The sequence below is a fragment of the Beta vulgaris genome, chromosome 6 (assembly GCF_026745355.1).
Source record: "Beta vulgaris subsp. vulgaris cultivar EL10 chromosome 6, EL10.2, whole genome shotgun sequence".
Taxonomy (NCBI): Eukaryota; Viridiplantae; Streptophyta; class Magnoliopsida; order Caryophyllales; family Amaranthaceae; genus Beta; species Beta vulgaris.
In genome coordinates, this window is record NC_079207.1 from 49555443 (window position 1) to 49573582 (window position 18140).

General features: G+C 31.0%; 1 protein-coding gene and 1 pseudogene across 1 annotated transcript; both read left to right on the top strand.

Annotated features, from left to right (window-relative positions):
- Window positions 1-1970: 1970 nt before the first annotated feature.
- On the top strand, window positions 1971-3843 carry LOC125498588 (GDSL esterase/lipase At5g03980-like). The gene is made up of 2 exons (XM_057395787.1): window positions 1971-2218; window positions 3008-3843. Exons 1-2 carry the CDS (start codon window positions 1971-1973, stop codon window positions 3765-3767), a joined length of 1008 nt encoding a protein of 335 aa, XP_057251770.1. The 3' UTR covers window positions 3768-3843.
- Window positions 3844-11634: 7791 nt separating this feature from the next.
- Window positions 11635-13349, top strand: LOC125498587 (GDSL esterase/lipase At5g03980-like; annotated as a pseudogene).
- The last annotated feature ends 4791 nt before the right edge of the window (window positions 13350-18140 follow it).

An 18140-nucleotide genomic window follows, 5' to 3' on the forward strand; every position in this document is an offset into this window, starting at 1 on the left:
AAAATAAGATTATTCTTTCTTTCCATGTCTTTGTTAAACAACCTATCCAATTATATGTTATATATGTAGCTATAGATTTACAGAAAAATTAGACAAGTGGCTCTTATTTTTCCTGCCAAGTGTTAAACTATAGTATAGTATATGAACAATATTTAATTACAAAAAAAGTCTACTTTCTTCATCTTCAATTTATTTTAATTTCTAGAGTTTTTGCGGGGATATACCAGGGAAATAGGGCATTTTGTGGGATATACCTCATTAAATTTTTTTTGCGAAGATGTATCAACCTAAATTCAAGTTTTGTTAAAAAGGTACCAAAAATACTATTTTCAGCGAGAAAGTCAAATTTTTGGCACAATGGTTATGTTTGGCAACACTGGTTGAAATGGACCTAAAACTGATTAGGTAGCAGAAATTATTAAGGTGCTGAAACTGATACGCTTGGTGATTGCATAATCTGTTTGGTAAAATGGTCTGTGACTGTCGCTTAAATATCTTTTTAGGTTAAAAGATAAAAAGAAAAGATCTTTTTTTAGGCTTAAACTCATGCAAGATGGTTATTGAAGAAGAATATCATCCATGGCATCTCAACTCAAGCTTAGACGTCTTTTTCATTTTTTTCTTAGATCTTGATCAATTAATATTAGTCTAGAATTTTTCAGAATTTAAGATGTACAGTTTTAGTAGATTTAATAATAATGTTACCGTGATCTTGATGTATTAGACTTTGATTAGCTATATTCAATTTAATTTCCTTGTCTGAATCCTACCTCTTTTATATATACTTCATTTATTCCATATCGGAACAACTGCACTACAACGTATCACCTTAAACTACGTATTCAGACAAGTGCTCAAATCTTCTAGGGATGGTGGAGTATTAATTTAGTAGTTCCTCCGATAATTAATACAACATTTTCTTAAGAAATATTGTTCATCTATCAACAGAGGAGGACCCATAAAGAATCCTAGATGGCAAAACCCCCCCCCCCCCTCTTTGTTTTTCTCTTTGAATAAAGACTAGAAAAAGAATAAATGAGCCTCTCCGCCTACGTTTTACATAATGGAATTCACTCTAGTGGTTAGAGGGATGTGTTAGGTCATGTATTATTGAGCACGGTTCGATTCCTGCACTAGTCAAATAAAGATTTTGGCTTTAACTTTCTTTTTCCTTTTTTGTTAATAAAAATGATGATTTTCGTTTCATGTACTACCTCTGTTTTTATTTAGTTGCACAATTTCTACTTTTAGGTGTTTTTTATTAGTTGTAACATTTCCTTTTTTAGGAAAGCTTTTGGGATAATTTGACTATATGACCCTTACTTCACCTACTCTTTTGAACCTAATTAATACTAGTAGCAGGGGCTAATGAGTCAATTATACTCTATTTTCTCATTTCTTAAAGTTTTGCAAAAAGGTGAATGTTGCAACTAAATAAAACAGAGGTAGTATAATGGAAAATGGTTTGGTGCCCTATTAGTCAAAGGATTTTTTTGCTTTAATTATTTTTTGTCTTTTAGACAATAAATAATGCTTTTTGATTCACTTTCGATGCCTTATTCTTGTTCCTTTGTATTGAATATCCATTGTTACAAACTAAATATATAATTCGTATTTTTTTTCCAACTTGGAATCTTTAACCATCAATTTTTCTATCACGAACTTTATAACAATTGCTCCATTTGTTTTTAAAACAATACAACTGTATATTTTTTTTATATAATAGGTCTGACTAAGTCAAAAATATGTCATTATATAAGATGAACCTATTGGTCTATCTGTATATTTTCTAAGTATGAACTTCTTATAATTTAAAGTAATAGATAAGTAATTAAAAAATGTGAAAGTATTGGGTCAGACCGCCTGACCCAATATGTTCGTCGGACGAAGGAGAACGGCGCGGCGGCTCCGTGAATGGTGATGAACTGATGAATAATATTCGTGACTTCATAGTAAACGATGCGTTTGCAATGATAAAATCTACCATTAAGTGGAGGAAGGAGTTTAAAATCGATGAGTTGCTTAAAGAAGATTTCGGTGATGATTTGGAGAAGATGGTTTTCATGCATGGATTTAGCAAAGAAGGTCATCCTGTGTGTTATAATGTTTATGGTGCTTTTCAAGATAAGGATTTCTACCAGCAAACATTCTCTGATGAAGAAAAAAGGCAGAGATTTATGAAATGGAGGATACAGTTGTTGGAGAAAAGTATTAGGAAGTTGGATTTCAACTGAAAAAAAATGAAGACTAACTGAAAAAAATGAAGACTAACTGAAAAAAATTAGAAACTAACTGAAAAACATTAACTGAAAAAATGAAGACTAACTGAAAAAAAAAAGAAGACCAACTGAAAAAAATTAGAAACTAACTGAAAAACATTAACTAAATGATGACCAATTGAAAAAAAATGAAGACTAACTGAAAAAAAATTAAGACTAACTGAAAAAATAAAACTATGAATCCCAAGTTACTTTGATTTAGACCTAACTTACATTCATTAATTTAGACCTAACTTACTTTCATTAATTTATACCTAACTTACTTTCATTTAGACCTAACTTACTTTCAATTAGACCTAAGTTACTTTCAGTTAGACCTAGGTTACTTTCAGTTACACCTAAGTTACTTTCAGTTAGACCTAAGTTACTTTCATTTAGAGGTAACTTACTTTCATTTAGACCTAACTTACTTTCATTTAGACCTAAGTTACTTTCAGTTAGACCTAAGTTACTTTCATTTAGACCTAAGTTACTTTCATTTAGACCAAACTTACTTTCATTTAGACCTAAGTTACTTTCATTTAGACCTAAGTTACTTTCATTTAGAGGTAACTTACTTTCATTTAGACTAACTGAAAAAAATGAAGACTAACTGAAAACAAATTAAGACTAACAGAAAAAAATGAAGACTAACTGAAAAAAAATGAAGACTAACTGAAAAAAAATTAATACTAACTGAAAAAAATTAAGACTAACTGAAAAAAATTTTAAACCGCCTGAAAGTCGTCCGACCAAAGATTATGGTCGGACGAGTCCGACACAATACGTTCTCTTAACAGTTCACTACATGTTCAATTGGGCTGGTTTAAGTCTCACCTTCAGTCACTTTGTAAGCATTCTTCAGACTGTAAACACAAGCTCGCGAACGCCCTTTTCATCATCGAAACAGGTGGTAATGACTTCAACTATGCTTTCTTCCAACAAAAATCACTCCAAGATGTTCAACAAATGGTAGATGAAGTTATTCAAGGCATCACAAGTGCTGTACAGGAAGTAATTAGTTCATGTGCAACTCAAGTTGTGATTCCTGGTTACTTCCCAATTGGTTGTATGCCTATCTATCTCAGCGCCTTCCAAACGAATGACTTAAATATGTACGATGAGCTTCACTGTCTTAAAAGATTGAACGAATTCGCGACGTTTCAAAATGATCACTTACAAGAAGCTATTAGGAAGCTTCAAGAGCAGCATTCAAAGGTTGCTATTGTTTATGCTAACTATTACAATGCCTTGAGGGAACTCCTTAAACATGCAGCTTCACTCGGATTCAAGAAGGATGAAGTGCAAAAGACATGTTGTGGGATTAGCAACAATGAATACAAATTTAACATGACAAGCATGTGTGGATACAATGGAGTTCCTGTTTGCAAGCATCCCTATGAGCGCGTCAGTTGGGATGGAGTTCACATGACTCAGCACGCATATAAACTCATGGCAAGATGGTTACTGAAGAAGAATATCATCCATGGCATCTCAACTCGAGTTTAAACGTCTTTTTCATATAATATTAGTCTAGAATTTTTTTTCAGAATTTAAGATGTATAGTTTTAGTAGCTTTATAATAATATCGTTCTCGTGATCTTGAATCTTGATGTATATATTAGACTTTGATTAGCTTATAATCAATTATATTTCCTTGTCTATATCCTCCTTTGATATGGTTTGATTTTGTTACTAACCTGCGGAACATAACAAACACTGAGTAAATTAACAGGTGAGTATTAATATGGTTTGATTTTGTTACTTGATTTTGGAAGGTGTTATTACTAGAATTATATTATCTCTAGTTTCCTTGTTTCAATGGGAGATAATGTTTCTCTGAATAAGTCTAGACTTTAATTTGGAGTAGAGGAGAAGAGGGCAATAGGTACAATATGTGAATTGTTATCCAATAATATCGTGTTGCATGAGATAACTATATATGTCAAGATGTGCTCTATTCGATGATTTTGCTTCATTTTCTAGTTCTTCTTAGTTTATTTTCTTTCTTTTTAAAAAAATACTACTCGGCTACTCCACATAGTTACAACATCTACACAACACCAAGGAAATAAACACAATAACATATACTACGTACTATGAAGTTTAGTTTTCCTTTTATTCTCCTCAACATTGTACCAATACTACTTTAGTAAACAACTAAACACCAAAAAGATATCAACCCGGTACGAGTTTGGCTTGGTCTGAGTACTAGCCTAGCACTACACAAGAGGCATGCTGGTGGACTGTGGCTTATTCATGGACATTATTTTTAATTTCAATATGAGCACGATAATAAAGTTTAACTTGTACATGGATCAATAACTATGTGCATCGATTTCGATATCAAGTCGGGTACCTAACTAAAGTTGAAAATTTTATTATTTTAACATATCAATATTGCTTACCAATGTTACCACATAAATAAATTATATCACCATGAAACCTACTATTTGTTCAAAATCAAATAAAGAGTCGATGATATTATGATCTAGAGAATTCAATTTAGCAAAGAAAAAGGAAAAAAAAGATATTAATATTATTCGAACCTGTAATTTTCTAAGATTTATTGTACAAATTCTTTTTTTTGTACTAATATGCAAATTTAAAGTGATACTAATAGCCTTGTCCGATATTTAAATTTTCGAATACTCAAGTTGGATATCAGATAGACATTCCATAATAATTTTACATATTCATCCATCTGAGTTGTTTGGTATACAGGAAATTGGCAGGTAATAGAAATTCCAATGATTTTCTAATTTTGGTAGTTGTTTGGTTGATCGAAATGGGGAAAATGAAAATTCATGGGAATTTGAAATTTCCGCAAAATGTAGGAATTGGTTTACCTAATACCCTCCCCTTGGTCACTCACAATTGCTACATAATAAATTCCTATGAATTACAACTTCCTTTGTGACTACCAAACAACTTAGACTAATTGCTAGGAATTTCACAAGGGAATTAAATTTCCATTGCAGCCAAACAAGCACTCAGTTTAATGCGATGTGAGATTCATTAACCTGATCCGACATAAGGCTAGTTGGCCCAGTCCGGCGCAACTCTTTTAAAATATAGGATATAAATCAATCATAATCTTCTGCTCGCGTAAAAACGGATTCAATTCAACAAAGTTTGTCGGAGTTAGTTGTTATTATTAAAGGTTGAATAAATCACCTTCCTTCTTCTCGCCTAGCTGGGCGCCTGCATTTTATCTCTCTTCCTATATTTGCTCGAAATTACTAGCACTTCGAGTACAAATTAATAGTATCATGTATGATCTTGTAATTGGTGCAAAATTAGTTAGTTGACTTTGCAAACAAGTCAATGCACATCCAATAGTTTGGCATTGAATGCCACTAGAGTCCTAGTCCCTGGGGTTATCGTTTTTTAATTTGATAAAATCTTGCTAACATACTTTGTTGTAATATAATTGGTTAAACTCTTTCAAAAAAAAAAATTGGCTAAACTACAACACCCAATATATTCAGGCGAAAAGCATTAAGTAGAAGAAGATGCGCAATAATTAATCTATTAATTAGAGCCCAATATTCCCATTTACACATCATAAATTTCCTAGAATAAATTTCATAAACACATATAAGGATAATTCAGGCTGGACAATTAAAGGGAAAACACAAAGATTATTACCTCCATGAATTCCTTCTTAAACTAGAGAATGAACAAACTCGTCACTAGTAAGTGCTCTAAATCTAAGAACTAAACTAGAACCCCAGAAGGGGATGGCTAGGCTAAGGCGAGGCTACGCTAGAAAGTAATTTGCAAGTGTTGTGTGTTGTATTTAGTTTTTTGGGTTGATCATCTCCCTTGTATTTATACACCAAATATTGCTACGTAACTTCCATGCATCTTTGGAGGGAAATGACATGAATCATCTATGATTCAAATCATAACTATTTTTGTTGGCATTGAAGAATGCACGTTCTTGCTTACGTAGCATGTCCTATGATCATATTGTTAACTACTTATTTCCTCGTCTTTGCTTGACTTTCATCTCCTGAATACTTTAATTAATCCTTGACTTCTGTTAACTTTCTTTCATGGACTGCACAATATAATTGGGTCTTTATATAAAATAAGTATTAAACCTTTTGAGACCTAATACAATTACCATAACAAATGTTTATTCAACATCTAAAAATGATAGTAACGAGCTATATGTATTTACACATAAGTCATGACTCGTGAGTTCAATAATTTTGAAATATATTCACAAATTACACAATTGGAAAAAGATAAATATGACACGGTTCATGTTAAGTTATATTTTAAATAGGAAATATTGACAAGAATAATCCAAACTATCACTGTTTCGCTCAAATAATCCAACTATGGTTATTCTAGAATAATCTAAACTATGGGGATACGTTCTCAAAATAATCCAAACTTTTAAATTATCCTATATATAATAGACCCAAAAGGGATCATTGAAGGCAAGAAAAATTAAATTTTGGATTATTTTGGAAAGGTACCCTAAATAGTTTGGATTATTCTAGAATAACCCAAAGTTCGGATTATTTTGAGCGGACCGGACATAATTGGGATATTTTTGTCAATTTTTCCTTTAAATATAATAATCCTCGTAGTCATGAAAACAAGGTTCTTTTTGTCTTTCAATTATCGACAAATGGCACTTCTTTTTCCTACCAAGTATTCATATTTTTAAAAATTAAGTATAGTAGTGAATGAAAAATATTTAATTAGTAAAATATTATGTCTGTAATCTATAGTCATTACACTAAATAGAAAGTAGGTACAAAAAATTGAAAGTAGTTGATGTTTATTATATGCAACATTTCCACATACAAAATTTCGACCAAGTATTAATAGTTTAAGCATTTACTTGTACAAAAAAATTTAAATGAAACTGGTGTACACTAACTTAGTGTGCACCGGGTTGGTAATTGATATTAACTTCAATTATACATAAATATAGTTAACTTATATGCAATATAGTAGATTTTATTAACGGAAAATATAAAGTGATGAATTTATAGCAATATAATGAAGGAATTAATTAAAATGTTTTATCATATAGGAAGATCTAAGTTTCGTAGATATTCATGACACATGTTCCAACATATAGAATGATTTAGATCCTTCATGATATAGTGAGCGTTTGAATGATATACCGAGTTTCTGCTTGATATAGTGGGTGTCTGAATGATATAGGAGTTTATCATGATATAGTTTGTTTCTGAATAATGTAGTAGTTTCTATATAATAAGTGTGTGTTTGAATGATATAGTGAGTGGTGTGAATTATATAGTGAGTTTCCGCAGATATAGTGGTGTCTAAATGAATGGTGGGTTCTGCATAATATAGTCGTTTTCGCATGATATAGTGAATTGTTCAGCAATGATACGTACTTTTAATCTGGTGCACACTAATGTTAACGTGAACCCGGTCCACATAAGTCGGATTGTTACTTGTAACTAAAATTAAGATACTCCCACTGTCTTTTTTTATAATCTTCCATAATTGTTTGATAAGGGAAAAAATTAGGCAAGTCTTTATCTTCAATCTATTTTTTCTAATTTTAAAATTATTTTTAAAAAGTTTTGATTAATGGTAAAACTGTAAAAGTTGACAAAAACTAGAAATTAGCTTTGTAAAGTTCAATAAAAAATAAGAAAAAATAATTAAGCTCAATTTTTTTTATAAAGGAGGTTCAATTTAACTATATGGTAGAGTTAAAGACTCGTAGATTTCGTTGCTGCACTTTGTAATAGGTACATTTGAATAAATCATCCTTCTTGCTAGTGCTAGTACAAATTAATTTGGATCTTCTCTTCCAACATAGTTATAGAGGGTGTTTGGTATAAAAAACTTGATATAGGAATGGATTTAAATAAACGTTGTCAATTCTAATTGTTTGGTACGAGTGTTAAGTAACAAATATCGTTGTGGCAGGAAATACAAACCCCCCATTTGTTACCTTATCATGTGGAAACAAATCACATTTTCTTTCTCAATCATAAACCTGTCAATTGTTTTCATTCCACTGGTATACCAAACGCCACTAAGCATTTAAAGATTTAGGGAGTGTTTGTTCTAACTTATACAAGAAACAAATAAGTTCACATAAGCCATGTCCAAAAAATTGTTTTTTTAATAAGTTAAGAGAAGTTTAGATATATGAAATTAGTTCAATAATTTTTAAAAAGTTTTTACAGCTAAAAAATTAGAAAATGATACATATGAGAGGATTACATATTAAGTTATAGTTTAAATATAATCCTCGTGAGTCAAGAAATTAAAATACGGTTCTTCTTTTATTTCAGTATCTTTGTCAAACAAGCTATTATCTGCTATATGTGTACCAAAAATGTCTTGACAGAGTGGTTAAGATTGAAGTGTTGTGAACAAATAGGTCACATGTTCAAATCGCTATATACGTAGCTATAGATTTTGCCCAAAAATCGACAATTGACGATTCTTATTATTGCCAAGTGATTGTATTACAAATATTCTGTTATTTAATTTTTTATAGGCAAAAGAAATTTACACAAGAATTTATTCTGTTGCCGGTAATCGATACGTTTGTTAAAATCAACTTCTTCTTCACACTTACCTTTTCTCTCTTCCTGTGTTTACTCCAAATAACTAGCACTCCGGTACAAATTAATATTGATCATCCGACTAAAAAACATATTTTTGAATCACGAGTTTTGGCTCATCATCACCACCACCTAAATTATGTACTACTTCAAGAAGCTCAACCGGAAGATTTGGAGGTTCCGAATTCGTCAAACTAATATCTTCTTTACTCGGTTTTTGCCTTCTTTCTTTCCTTAGTTGGCTTTCGACAGACATGTTATTATTGTTTTCGCCATGTTCTTGGTGGATTTTGGAAGAACGCTTTCTCTTATGCGGCATTAAGTACCAACTTTAGTTATGTTAATTTATTCTTCAATCATAAATTTTGTTCTTTCCATACACATATTTTTATGAAAGTTTATTTTAGCTACTTTGAACTTTCTTTCATACACATATTTTAAATTAGAAAGAGTTATGATTGAGGAAAATCTCAAAAACTTAACAGGTACTCTTTTTTTAATTGAATGAAGAGTTAAAAAGTCTTTTCAAATGGGACACCATAGCTTTCCTTCGCTTATATAATAGAAATTAATATTGATCATCTCTTCCAACCTAAAAGTATAACACCAATAAGTATTTTAAGGATTTAGGTAGTGTTTTGTTCTAACTTATATAAGAAATAATAAGTTCATATAAGTCATGAGTAAAATATACTTACGTGTTTTGAATAGGTTAAGAGAAGTTTGGATATATCAAATTAGTTTTTTTTGAAGATGTTATAGAAAAAAATTAGTAAAAGATACATACGACAGGATTACATATTAGTGTTATGGGTTAAGTGTAATCCTCGTGAATCAAGAAATTAAAATAAGATTATCTTTCTTTCCATGTCTTTGTTAAACAACCTATCCAATTATATGTTATATATGTAGCTATAGATTGACAGAAAAATAGACAAGTGGCGCTTATTTTTCCTGCCAAGTGTTAAACTATAGTATAGTATATGAACAATATTTAATTACAAAAAAAGTCTGCTTTCTTCATCTTCAATTTATTTTAATTTCTAGAGTTTTTGCCGAGATATATCAGGGAAATAGGGTATTTTGTGGGATATACCTCATAAAATTTTTTTGCGAAGATATATCAACCTAAATTCAAGTTTTGTTAAAAAGGTACCAAAAACACTATTTTCAGCGAGAAAGTCAAATTTTTGGCACAATGGTTATGTTTGCCAACACTGGTTGAAATGGACCTAAAACTGATTAGGTAGCAGAAATTATTAAGGTGCTGAAACTGATACGCTGGGTGATTGCATAATCTGTTTGGTAAAATGGTTGTGATTGTCGCTTAAATATCTTTTTAGGTTAAAAAGATAAAAAAAAAGATTTTTTTTAGGCTTAAACTCATGCAAGATGGTTATTGAAGAAGAATATCATCCATGGCATCTCAACTCAATTTAGACGTCTTTTTCATTTTTTTCTTAGATCTTGATCAATTAATATTAGTCTAGAATTTTTCAGAATTTAAGATGTACAGTTTTAGTAGATTTAATAATAATGTTCCGTGATCTTGATGTATTAGACTTTGATTAGCTATATTCAATTAATTTCCTTGTCTGAATCCTACCTCTTTTATAATACTTCATTTATTCCATATCGGAACAACTGCACTACAACGTATCTCCTTAAATTACGTATTCAGACATGTCAAATCTTCTAGGGATGGTGGAGTATTAATTTAGTAGTTCCTCCGATAATTAATACAACATTTTCTTACGAAATGTTGTTCATCTATCAACAGAGGAGGACCCATGAAGAATCAAAACCCCCCCCCCTCTTTGTTTTTCTCTTTGAATAAAGACTAGAAAAAGAATAAATGGGCCTCTCCGCCTACGTTTTACATAATGGAATTCACTCTAGTGGTTAGAGGGGATGTGTTAGGTCATGTATTATTGAGCACGGTTCGATTCCTGCACTAGTCAAATAAAGATTTTGGCTTTAACTTTCTTTTTCCTTTTTTGTTTATTAAAAAATGATGATTTTCGTTTCATGTACTACCTCTGTTTTTATTTAGTTGCAACAATTTCTACTTTTAGGTGTTTTTTATTAGTTGTAACATTTCCTTTTTTAGGAAAGCTTTTGGGATAATTTGACTATATTACCCTTACTTCACCTACTCTTTTGAACCTAATTAATACTGGTAGCAGGGGCTAATGAGTCAATTATACTCTATTTTCTCATTTCTTAAAGTTTGTGCAAAAAGGTGAATGTTGCAACTAAATAAAAACAGAGGTAGTATAATGGAACATGGTTTGGTGTCCCTATTAGTCAAAGGATTTTTTTGCTTTAATTATTTTTTGTCTTTTAGACAATAAATAATGCTTTTTGATTCACTTTCGATGCCTTATTCTTGTTCCTTTGTATTGAATATCCATTGTTACAAACTAAATAATTCGTATTTTTTTTCCAACTTGGAATCTTTAACCATCAATTTTTCTATCACGAACTTTATAACAATTGCTCCATTTGTTTTTAAAACAATACAACTGTATAATTTTTTTTTATATAATAGGTCTGACTAAGTCAAAAATATGTCATTATATAACATGAACCTATTGGTCTATCTGTATATTTTCTAAGTATGAACTTCTTATAATTTATAGTAATAGATAAGTAATTAAAAAATGTGAAAGTATTGGGTCAGACCGCCTGACCCAATATGTTCGTCGGACGAAGGAGAACGGCGCGGCGGCTCCGTGAATGATGATGAACTGATGAATAATATTCGTGGCTTCATAGTAAACAATGCGTTCGCAATGATAAAATCTACCATTAAGTGGAGGAAGGAGTTTAAAATCGATGAGTTGCTTAAAGAAGATTTCGGTGATGATTTGGAGAAGATGGTTTTCATGCATGGATTTAGCAAAGAAGGTAATCCTGTGTGTTATAATGTTTATGGTGCTTTTCAAGATAAGGATTTCTACCAGCAAACATTCTCTGATGAAGAAAAAAGGCAGAGATTTATGAAATGGAGGATACATTTGTTGGAGAAAAGTATTAGGAAGTTGGATTTCAACTGAAAAAAAATGAAGACTAACTGAAAAAAATGAAGACTAACTGAAAAAAATTAGAAACTAACTGAAAAACATTAACTGAAAAAAATGAAGACTAACTGAAAAAAAATGAAGACTAACTGAAAAAAATTAGAAACTAACTGAAAAACATTAACTAAATGATGACCAACTGAAAAAAAATTAAGACTAACTGAAAAAATAAAACTAAGAATCCCAAGTTACTTTCATTTAGACCTAACTTACTTTCATTTAGACCTAACTTACTTTCATTTAGACCTAACTTACTTTCAGTTAGACCTAAGTTACTTTCAGTTAGACCTAGGTTACTTTCAGTTAGACCTAAGTTAATTTCATTTAGAGGTAACTTACTTTCATTTAGACCTAACTTACTTTCATTTAGACCTAAGTTACTTTCAGTTAGACCTAAGTTACTTTCATTTAGACCTAAGTTACTTTCATTTAGACCTAAGTTACTTTCATTTAGAGGTAACTTACTTTCATTTAGACTAACTGAAAAAAATGAAGACTAACTGAAAACAAATAAGACTAACGAAAAAAATGAAGACTAACTGAAAAAAAATTAAGACTAACTGAAAAAAATTAAGACTAACTGAAAAAAATTTGAAACCACCTGAAAGTCGTCCGACCAAAGATTATGGTCGGATGAGTTAGACACAATACATTCTCTTAACAGTTCACTACATGTTCAATTGGGCTGGTTTAAGTCTCACCTTCAGTCACTTTGTAAGCATTCTTCAGACTGTAAACACAAGCTCACGAACGCCCTTTTCATCATCGAAACAGGTGGTAATGACTTCAACTATGCTTTCTTCCAACAAAAATCACTCCAAGATGTTCAACAAATGGTAGATGAAGTTATTCAAGGCATCACAAGTGCTGTACAGGAAGTAATTAGTTCAGGTGCAACTCAAGTTGTGATTCCTGGTAACTTCCCAATTGGTTGTATGCCTATCTATCTCAGCGCCTTCCAAACGAATGACTTAAATATGTACGATGAGCTTCACTGTCTTAAAGGATTGAACGAATTCGCGACGTTTTAAAATGATCACTTACAAGAAGCTATTAGGAAGCTTCAAGAGCAGCATTCAAAGGTTGCTATTGTTTATGCTGACTATTACAATGCCTTGAGGGAACTCCTTAAACATGCAGCTTCACTCGGATTCAAGAAGGATAAAGTGCAAAAGACATGTTGTGGGATTGGCAACAATGAATACAACTTTAACATGACAAGCATGTGTGGATACAATGGAGTTCCTGTTTGCAAGCATCCCTATGAGCGCGTCAGTTGGGATGGAGTTCACATGACTCAGCACGCATATAAACTCATGGCAAGATGGTTACTGAAGAAGAATATCATCCATGGCATCTCAACTCGAGTTTAAACGTCTTTTTCATATAATATTAGTCTAGAATTTTTTTCAAAATTTAAGATGTATAGTTTTAGTAGCTTTATAATAATATCGTTCCCGTGATCTTGAATCTTGATGTATATATTAGACTTTGATTAGCTTATATTCAATTATATTTCCTTGTCTATATCCTCCTTTAATATGGTTTGATTTTGTTACTAACCTGCTGAACATAAGAAACACTGAGTAAATTAACAGGTGAATATTAATATGGTTTGATTTTGTTACTTGGAAGGTGTTAAGGTGTTATTACTAGAATAATATTATCTCTAGTTTCCTTGTTTCAATGGGAGATAATGTTTCTCTGAATAAGTCTGGACTTTAATTTGGAGTAGAGGAGAAGAGGGCAAAAGGTACAATATGTGAATTGTTATCCAATAATATCGTGTTGCATGAGATAACTATATATGTCAAGATGTGCTGTATTCGATGATTTTGCTTCATTTTCTAGTCTTCTTAGTTTATTTTCTTTCTTTTTAAAAAAATACTACTCGGCTACTCCACATAGTTACAACATCTACACAACACCAAGGAAATAAACACAATAACATATACTACGTACTATGAAGTTTAGTTTTCCTTTTATTCTCCTCCACATTGTACCAATACTACTTTAGTAAACAACTAAACACCAAAAAGATATCAACCCGGTACGAGTTTGGCTTGGTCTGAGTACTAGCCTAGCACTACACAAGAGGCATGCTGGTGGACTGTGGCTTATTCATGGACATTATTTTTAATTTCAATATGAGCACGATAATAAAGTTTAACTTGTACATGGATCAATAACTATGTGCATCGATTTCGATATCAAGTCGGGTACCTACTAAAGTTGAAAATTTTATTATTTTAACATATCAATATTGCTTACCAATGTTACCACATAAATATAATTTAATCACCCATGAAAACCTACTATTTGTTCAAAATCAAATAAAGAGTCGATGATATTATGATCTAGAGAATTCAATTTAGCAAGAGAAAAAGGAAGAAAAAAAGATTAATATTATTACGACCTGTAATTTCCTAAGATATTATTGTACAAATTCTTTTTTTGTACTAATATGCAAATTTAAAGTGATACTAATAGCCTTGTCCGATATTTAAATTTTCGAATACTCAAGTTGGATATCAGATAGACATTCCATGATAATTTTACATATTCATCCATCTGAGTTGTTTGGTATACAGGAAATTGGTAGGTAATAGAAATTCCGATGATTTTCTAATTTTGGTAGTTGTTTGGTTGATCGAAAGTGGGGAAAATGAAAATTCATGGGAATTTGAAATTTCCGCAAAATGTAGGAATTGGTTTACCTAATACCCTCCCCTTGGTCACTCACAATTGCTACATAATAAATTCCTATGAATTACAACTTCCTTTGTGACTACCAAACAACTTAGACTAATTGCTAGGAATTTCACAAGGGAATTAAATTTCCATTGCAGCCAAACAAGCACTCAGTTTAATGCGATGTGAGATTCATTAACCTGATCCGACATAAGGCTAGTTGACCCAGTCCAGCGCAACTCTTTTAAAATATAGGATACAAATCAATCATAATCTTCTGCTCGCGCAAAAACGGATTCAATTCAACAAAGTTTGTCGGAGTTAGTTGTTATTATTAAAGGTTGAATAAATCACCTTCCTTCTTCTCGCCTAGCTGGGCGCCTGCATTTTATCTCTCTTCCTATATTTGCTCGAAATTACTAGCACTTCGAGTACAAATTAATAGTATCATGTATAATCTTGTAATTGGTGCAAAATTAGTTAGTTGACTTTGCAAACAAGTCAATGCACATCCAATAGTTTGGCATTGAATGCCACTAGAGTCCTAGTCCCTGGGGTTATCGGTTTTAATTTGATAAAATCTTGCTAACGTACTTTGTTGTAATATAATTGGTTAAACTCTTTCAAAAAAAAATAATTGGCTAAACTACAACACCCAATATATTCAGGCGAAAAGCATTAAGTAGAAGAAGATGCGCAATAATTAATCTATTAATTAGAGCCCAATATTCCCATTTACACATCATAAATTTCTAGAATAAATTTCATAACACATATAAGGATAATTCAGGCTGGACAATTAAAGGGAAAACACAAAGATTATTACCTCCATGAATTCCTTCTTAAACTAGAGAATGAACAAACTCGTCACTAGTACGTGCTCTAAATCTAAGAACTAAACTAGAACCCCAGAAGGGGGATGGCTAGGCTAAGGCGAGGCTACGCTAGAAAGTAATTTGCAAGTTGTTGTGTGTTGTATTTGTTATTTTTGGGTTGATCATCTCCCTTGTATTTATACACCAAATATGCTACGTAACTTCCATGCATCTTTGGAGGGAAATGACATGAATCATCTATGATTCAAATCATAACTATTTTTTTGGCATTGAAGAATGCACGTTCTTGCTTACGTAGCATGTCCTATGATCATATTGTTAACTACTTATTTCCTCGTCTTTGCTTGACTTTCATCTCCTGAATACTTTAATTAATCCTTGACTTCTGTTAACTTTCTTTCATGGACTTCACAATATAATTGGGTCTTTATATTAAAATAAGTATTAAACCTTTTGAGACCTAATACAATGTACCATAACAAATGTTTATTCAACATCTAAAAATGATAGTAACGAGCTATATGTATTTTACACATAAGTCATGACTCGTGAGTTCAATAATTTTGAAATATATTCACAAATTACACAATTGGAAAAAGATAAATATGACACGGTTACATGTTAATGTTATATTTTAAATAGGAAAAATTGACAAGAATAATCCAAACTATCACTGTTTCGCTCAAAATAATCCCAACTATGGGTTATTCTAGAATAATCTAAACTATGGGGAGTACGTTCTCAAAATAATCCAAACTTTTAATTATCCTATATATAATAGACCCAAAAGGGATCATTGAAGGCAAGAAAAATTAAATTTTGGATTATTTTGGGAAGGTACCCTAAATAGTTTGGATTATTCTAGAATAACCCAAAGTTCGGATTATTTTGAGCGGACCGGACATAATTGGGATTATTTCTGTCAATTTTTCCTTTTAAATATAATAATCCTCGTGAGTCATGAAAACAAGGTTCTTTTTGTCTTTCAATTATCGACAAATGGCACTTCTTTTTCCTACCAAGTATTCATATTTTTAAAAATTAAGTATAGTAGTGAATGAAAAATATTTAATTAGTAAAATATTATGGTCTGTAATCTATATGTCATTACACTAAATAGAAAGTAGGTACAAAAAATTGAAAGTAGTTGATGTTTATTATATGCAACATTTCCACATACAAAATTTCGACCAAGTATTAATAGTTTAAGCATTTACTTGTACAAAAAAATTTAAATGAAACTGGTGTACACTAACTTAGTGTGCACCGGGTTGGTAATTGATATTAACTTCATATGGTGAATTATACATAAATATAGTTAACTTATATGCAATATAGTAGATTTTATTAACGGAAAATATAAAGTGATGAATTTATAGCAATATAATGAAGGAATTAATTAAAATGTTTTATCATATAGGAAGATCTAAGTTGCGTAGTATATATCATGACACATGTTCCAACATATAGAATGATTTAGATCCTTCATGATATAGTGAGCGTTTGAATGATATACCGAGTTTCTGCTTGATATAGTGGGTGTCTGAATGATATAGGGAGTTTATTCATGATATAGTTTGTTTCTGAATAATGTAGTGAGTTTCTATATAATATAGTGTGTGTTTGAATGATATAGTGAGTGTGTGTGAATTATATAGTGAGTTTCCGCATGATATAGTGTGTGTCTAAATGATATGGTGGGTTTCTGCATAATATAGTCGTTTTCGCATGATATAGTGAATTGTTCAGCAATGATACGTACTTTTAATCTGGTGCACACTAATGTTAACGTGAACCCGGTCCACATAAGTCGGATTGTTACTTGTAACTAAAATTAAGATACTCCCACTGTCTTTTTTTATAATCTTCCATAATTGTTTGATAAGGGAAAAAATTAGGCAAGTCTTTATCTTCAATCTATTTTTTCTAATTTTAAAATTATTTTTAAAAAGTTTTGATTAATGGTAAAACTGTAAAAGTTGACAAAAACTAGAAATTAGCTTTGCAAAGTTCAATAAAAATAAGAAAAAATAATTAAGCTCAATTTTTTTTATAAAGGAGGTTCAATTTAACTATATGGTAGAGTTAAAGACTCGTAGATTTCGTTGCTGCACTTTGTAATAGGTACATTTGAATAAATCATCCTTCTTGCTAGTGCTAGTACAAATTAATTTGGATCTTCTCTTCCAACATAGTTATAGAGGGTGTTTGGTATAAAAAACTTGATATAGGAAATGGATTTAAATAAACGTTGTCAATTCTAATTGTTTGGTACGAGTGTTAAGTAACAAATATCGTTTGTGGCAGGAAATACAAACCCCCCATTTGTTACCTTATCATGTGGAAACAAATCACATTTTCTTTCTCAATCATAAACCTGTCAATTGTTTTCATTCCACTGGTATACCAAACGCCACTAAGCATTTTAAAGATTTAGGGAGTGTTTGTTCTAACTTATACAAGAAACAATAAGTTCACATAAGCCATGTCCAAAAAATTGTTTTTTTAATAAGTTAAGAGAAGTTTAGATATATGAAATTAGTTCAATAATTTTTAAAAAGTTTTTACAGCTAAAAAATTAGAAAATGATACATATGAGAGGATTACATATTAATGTTATAGTTTAAATATAATCCTCGTGAGTCAAGAAATTAAAATACGGTTCTTCTTTTTATTTCAGTATCTTTGTCA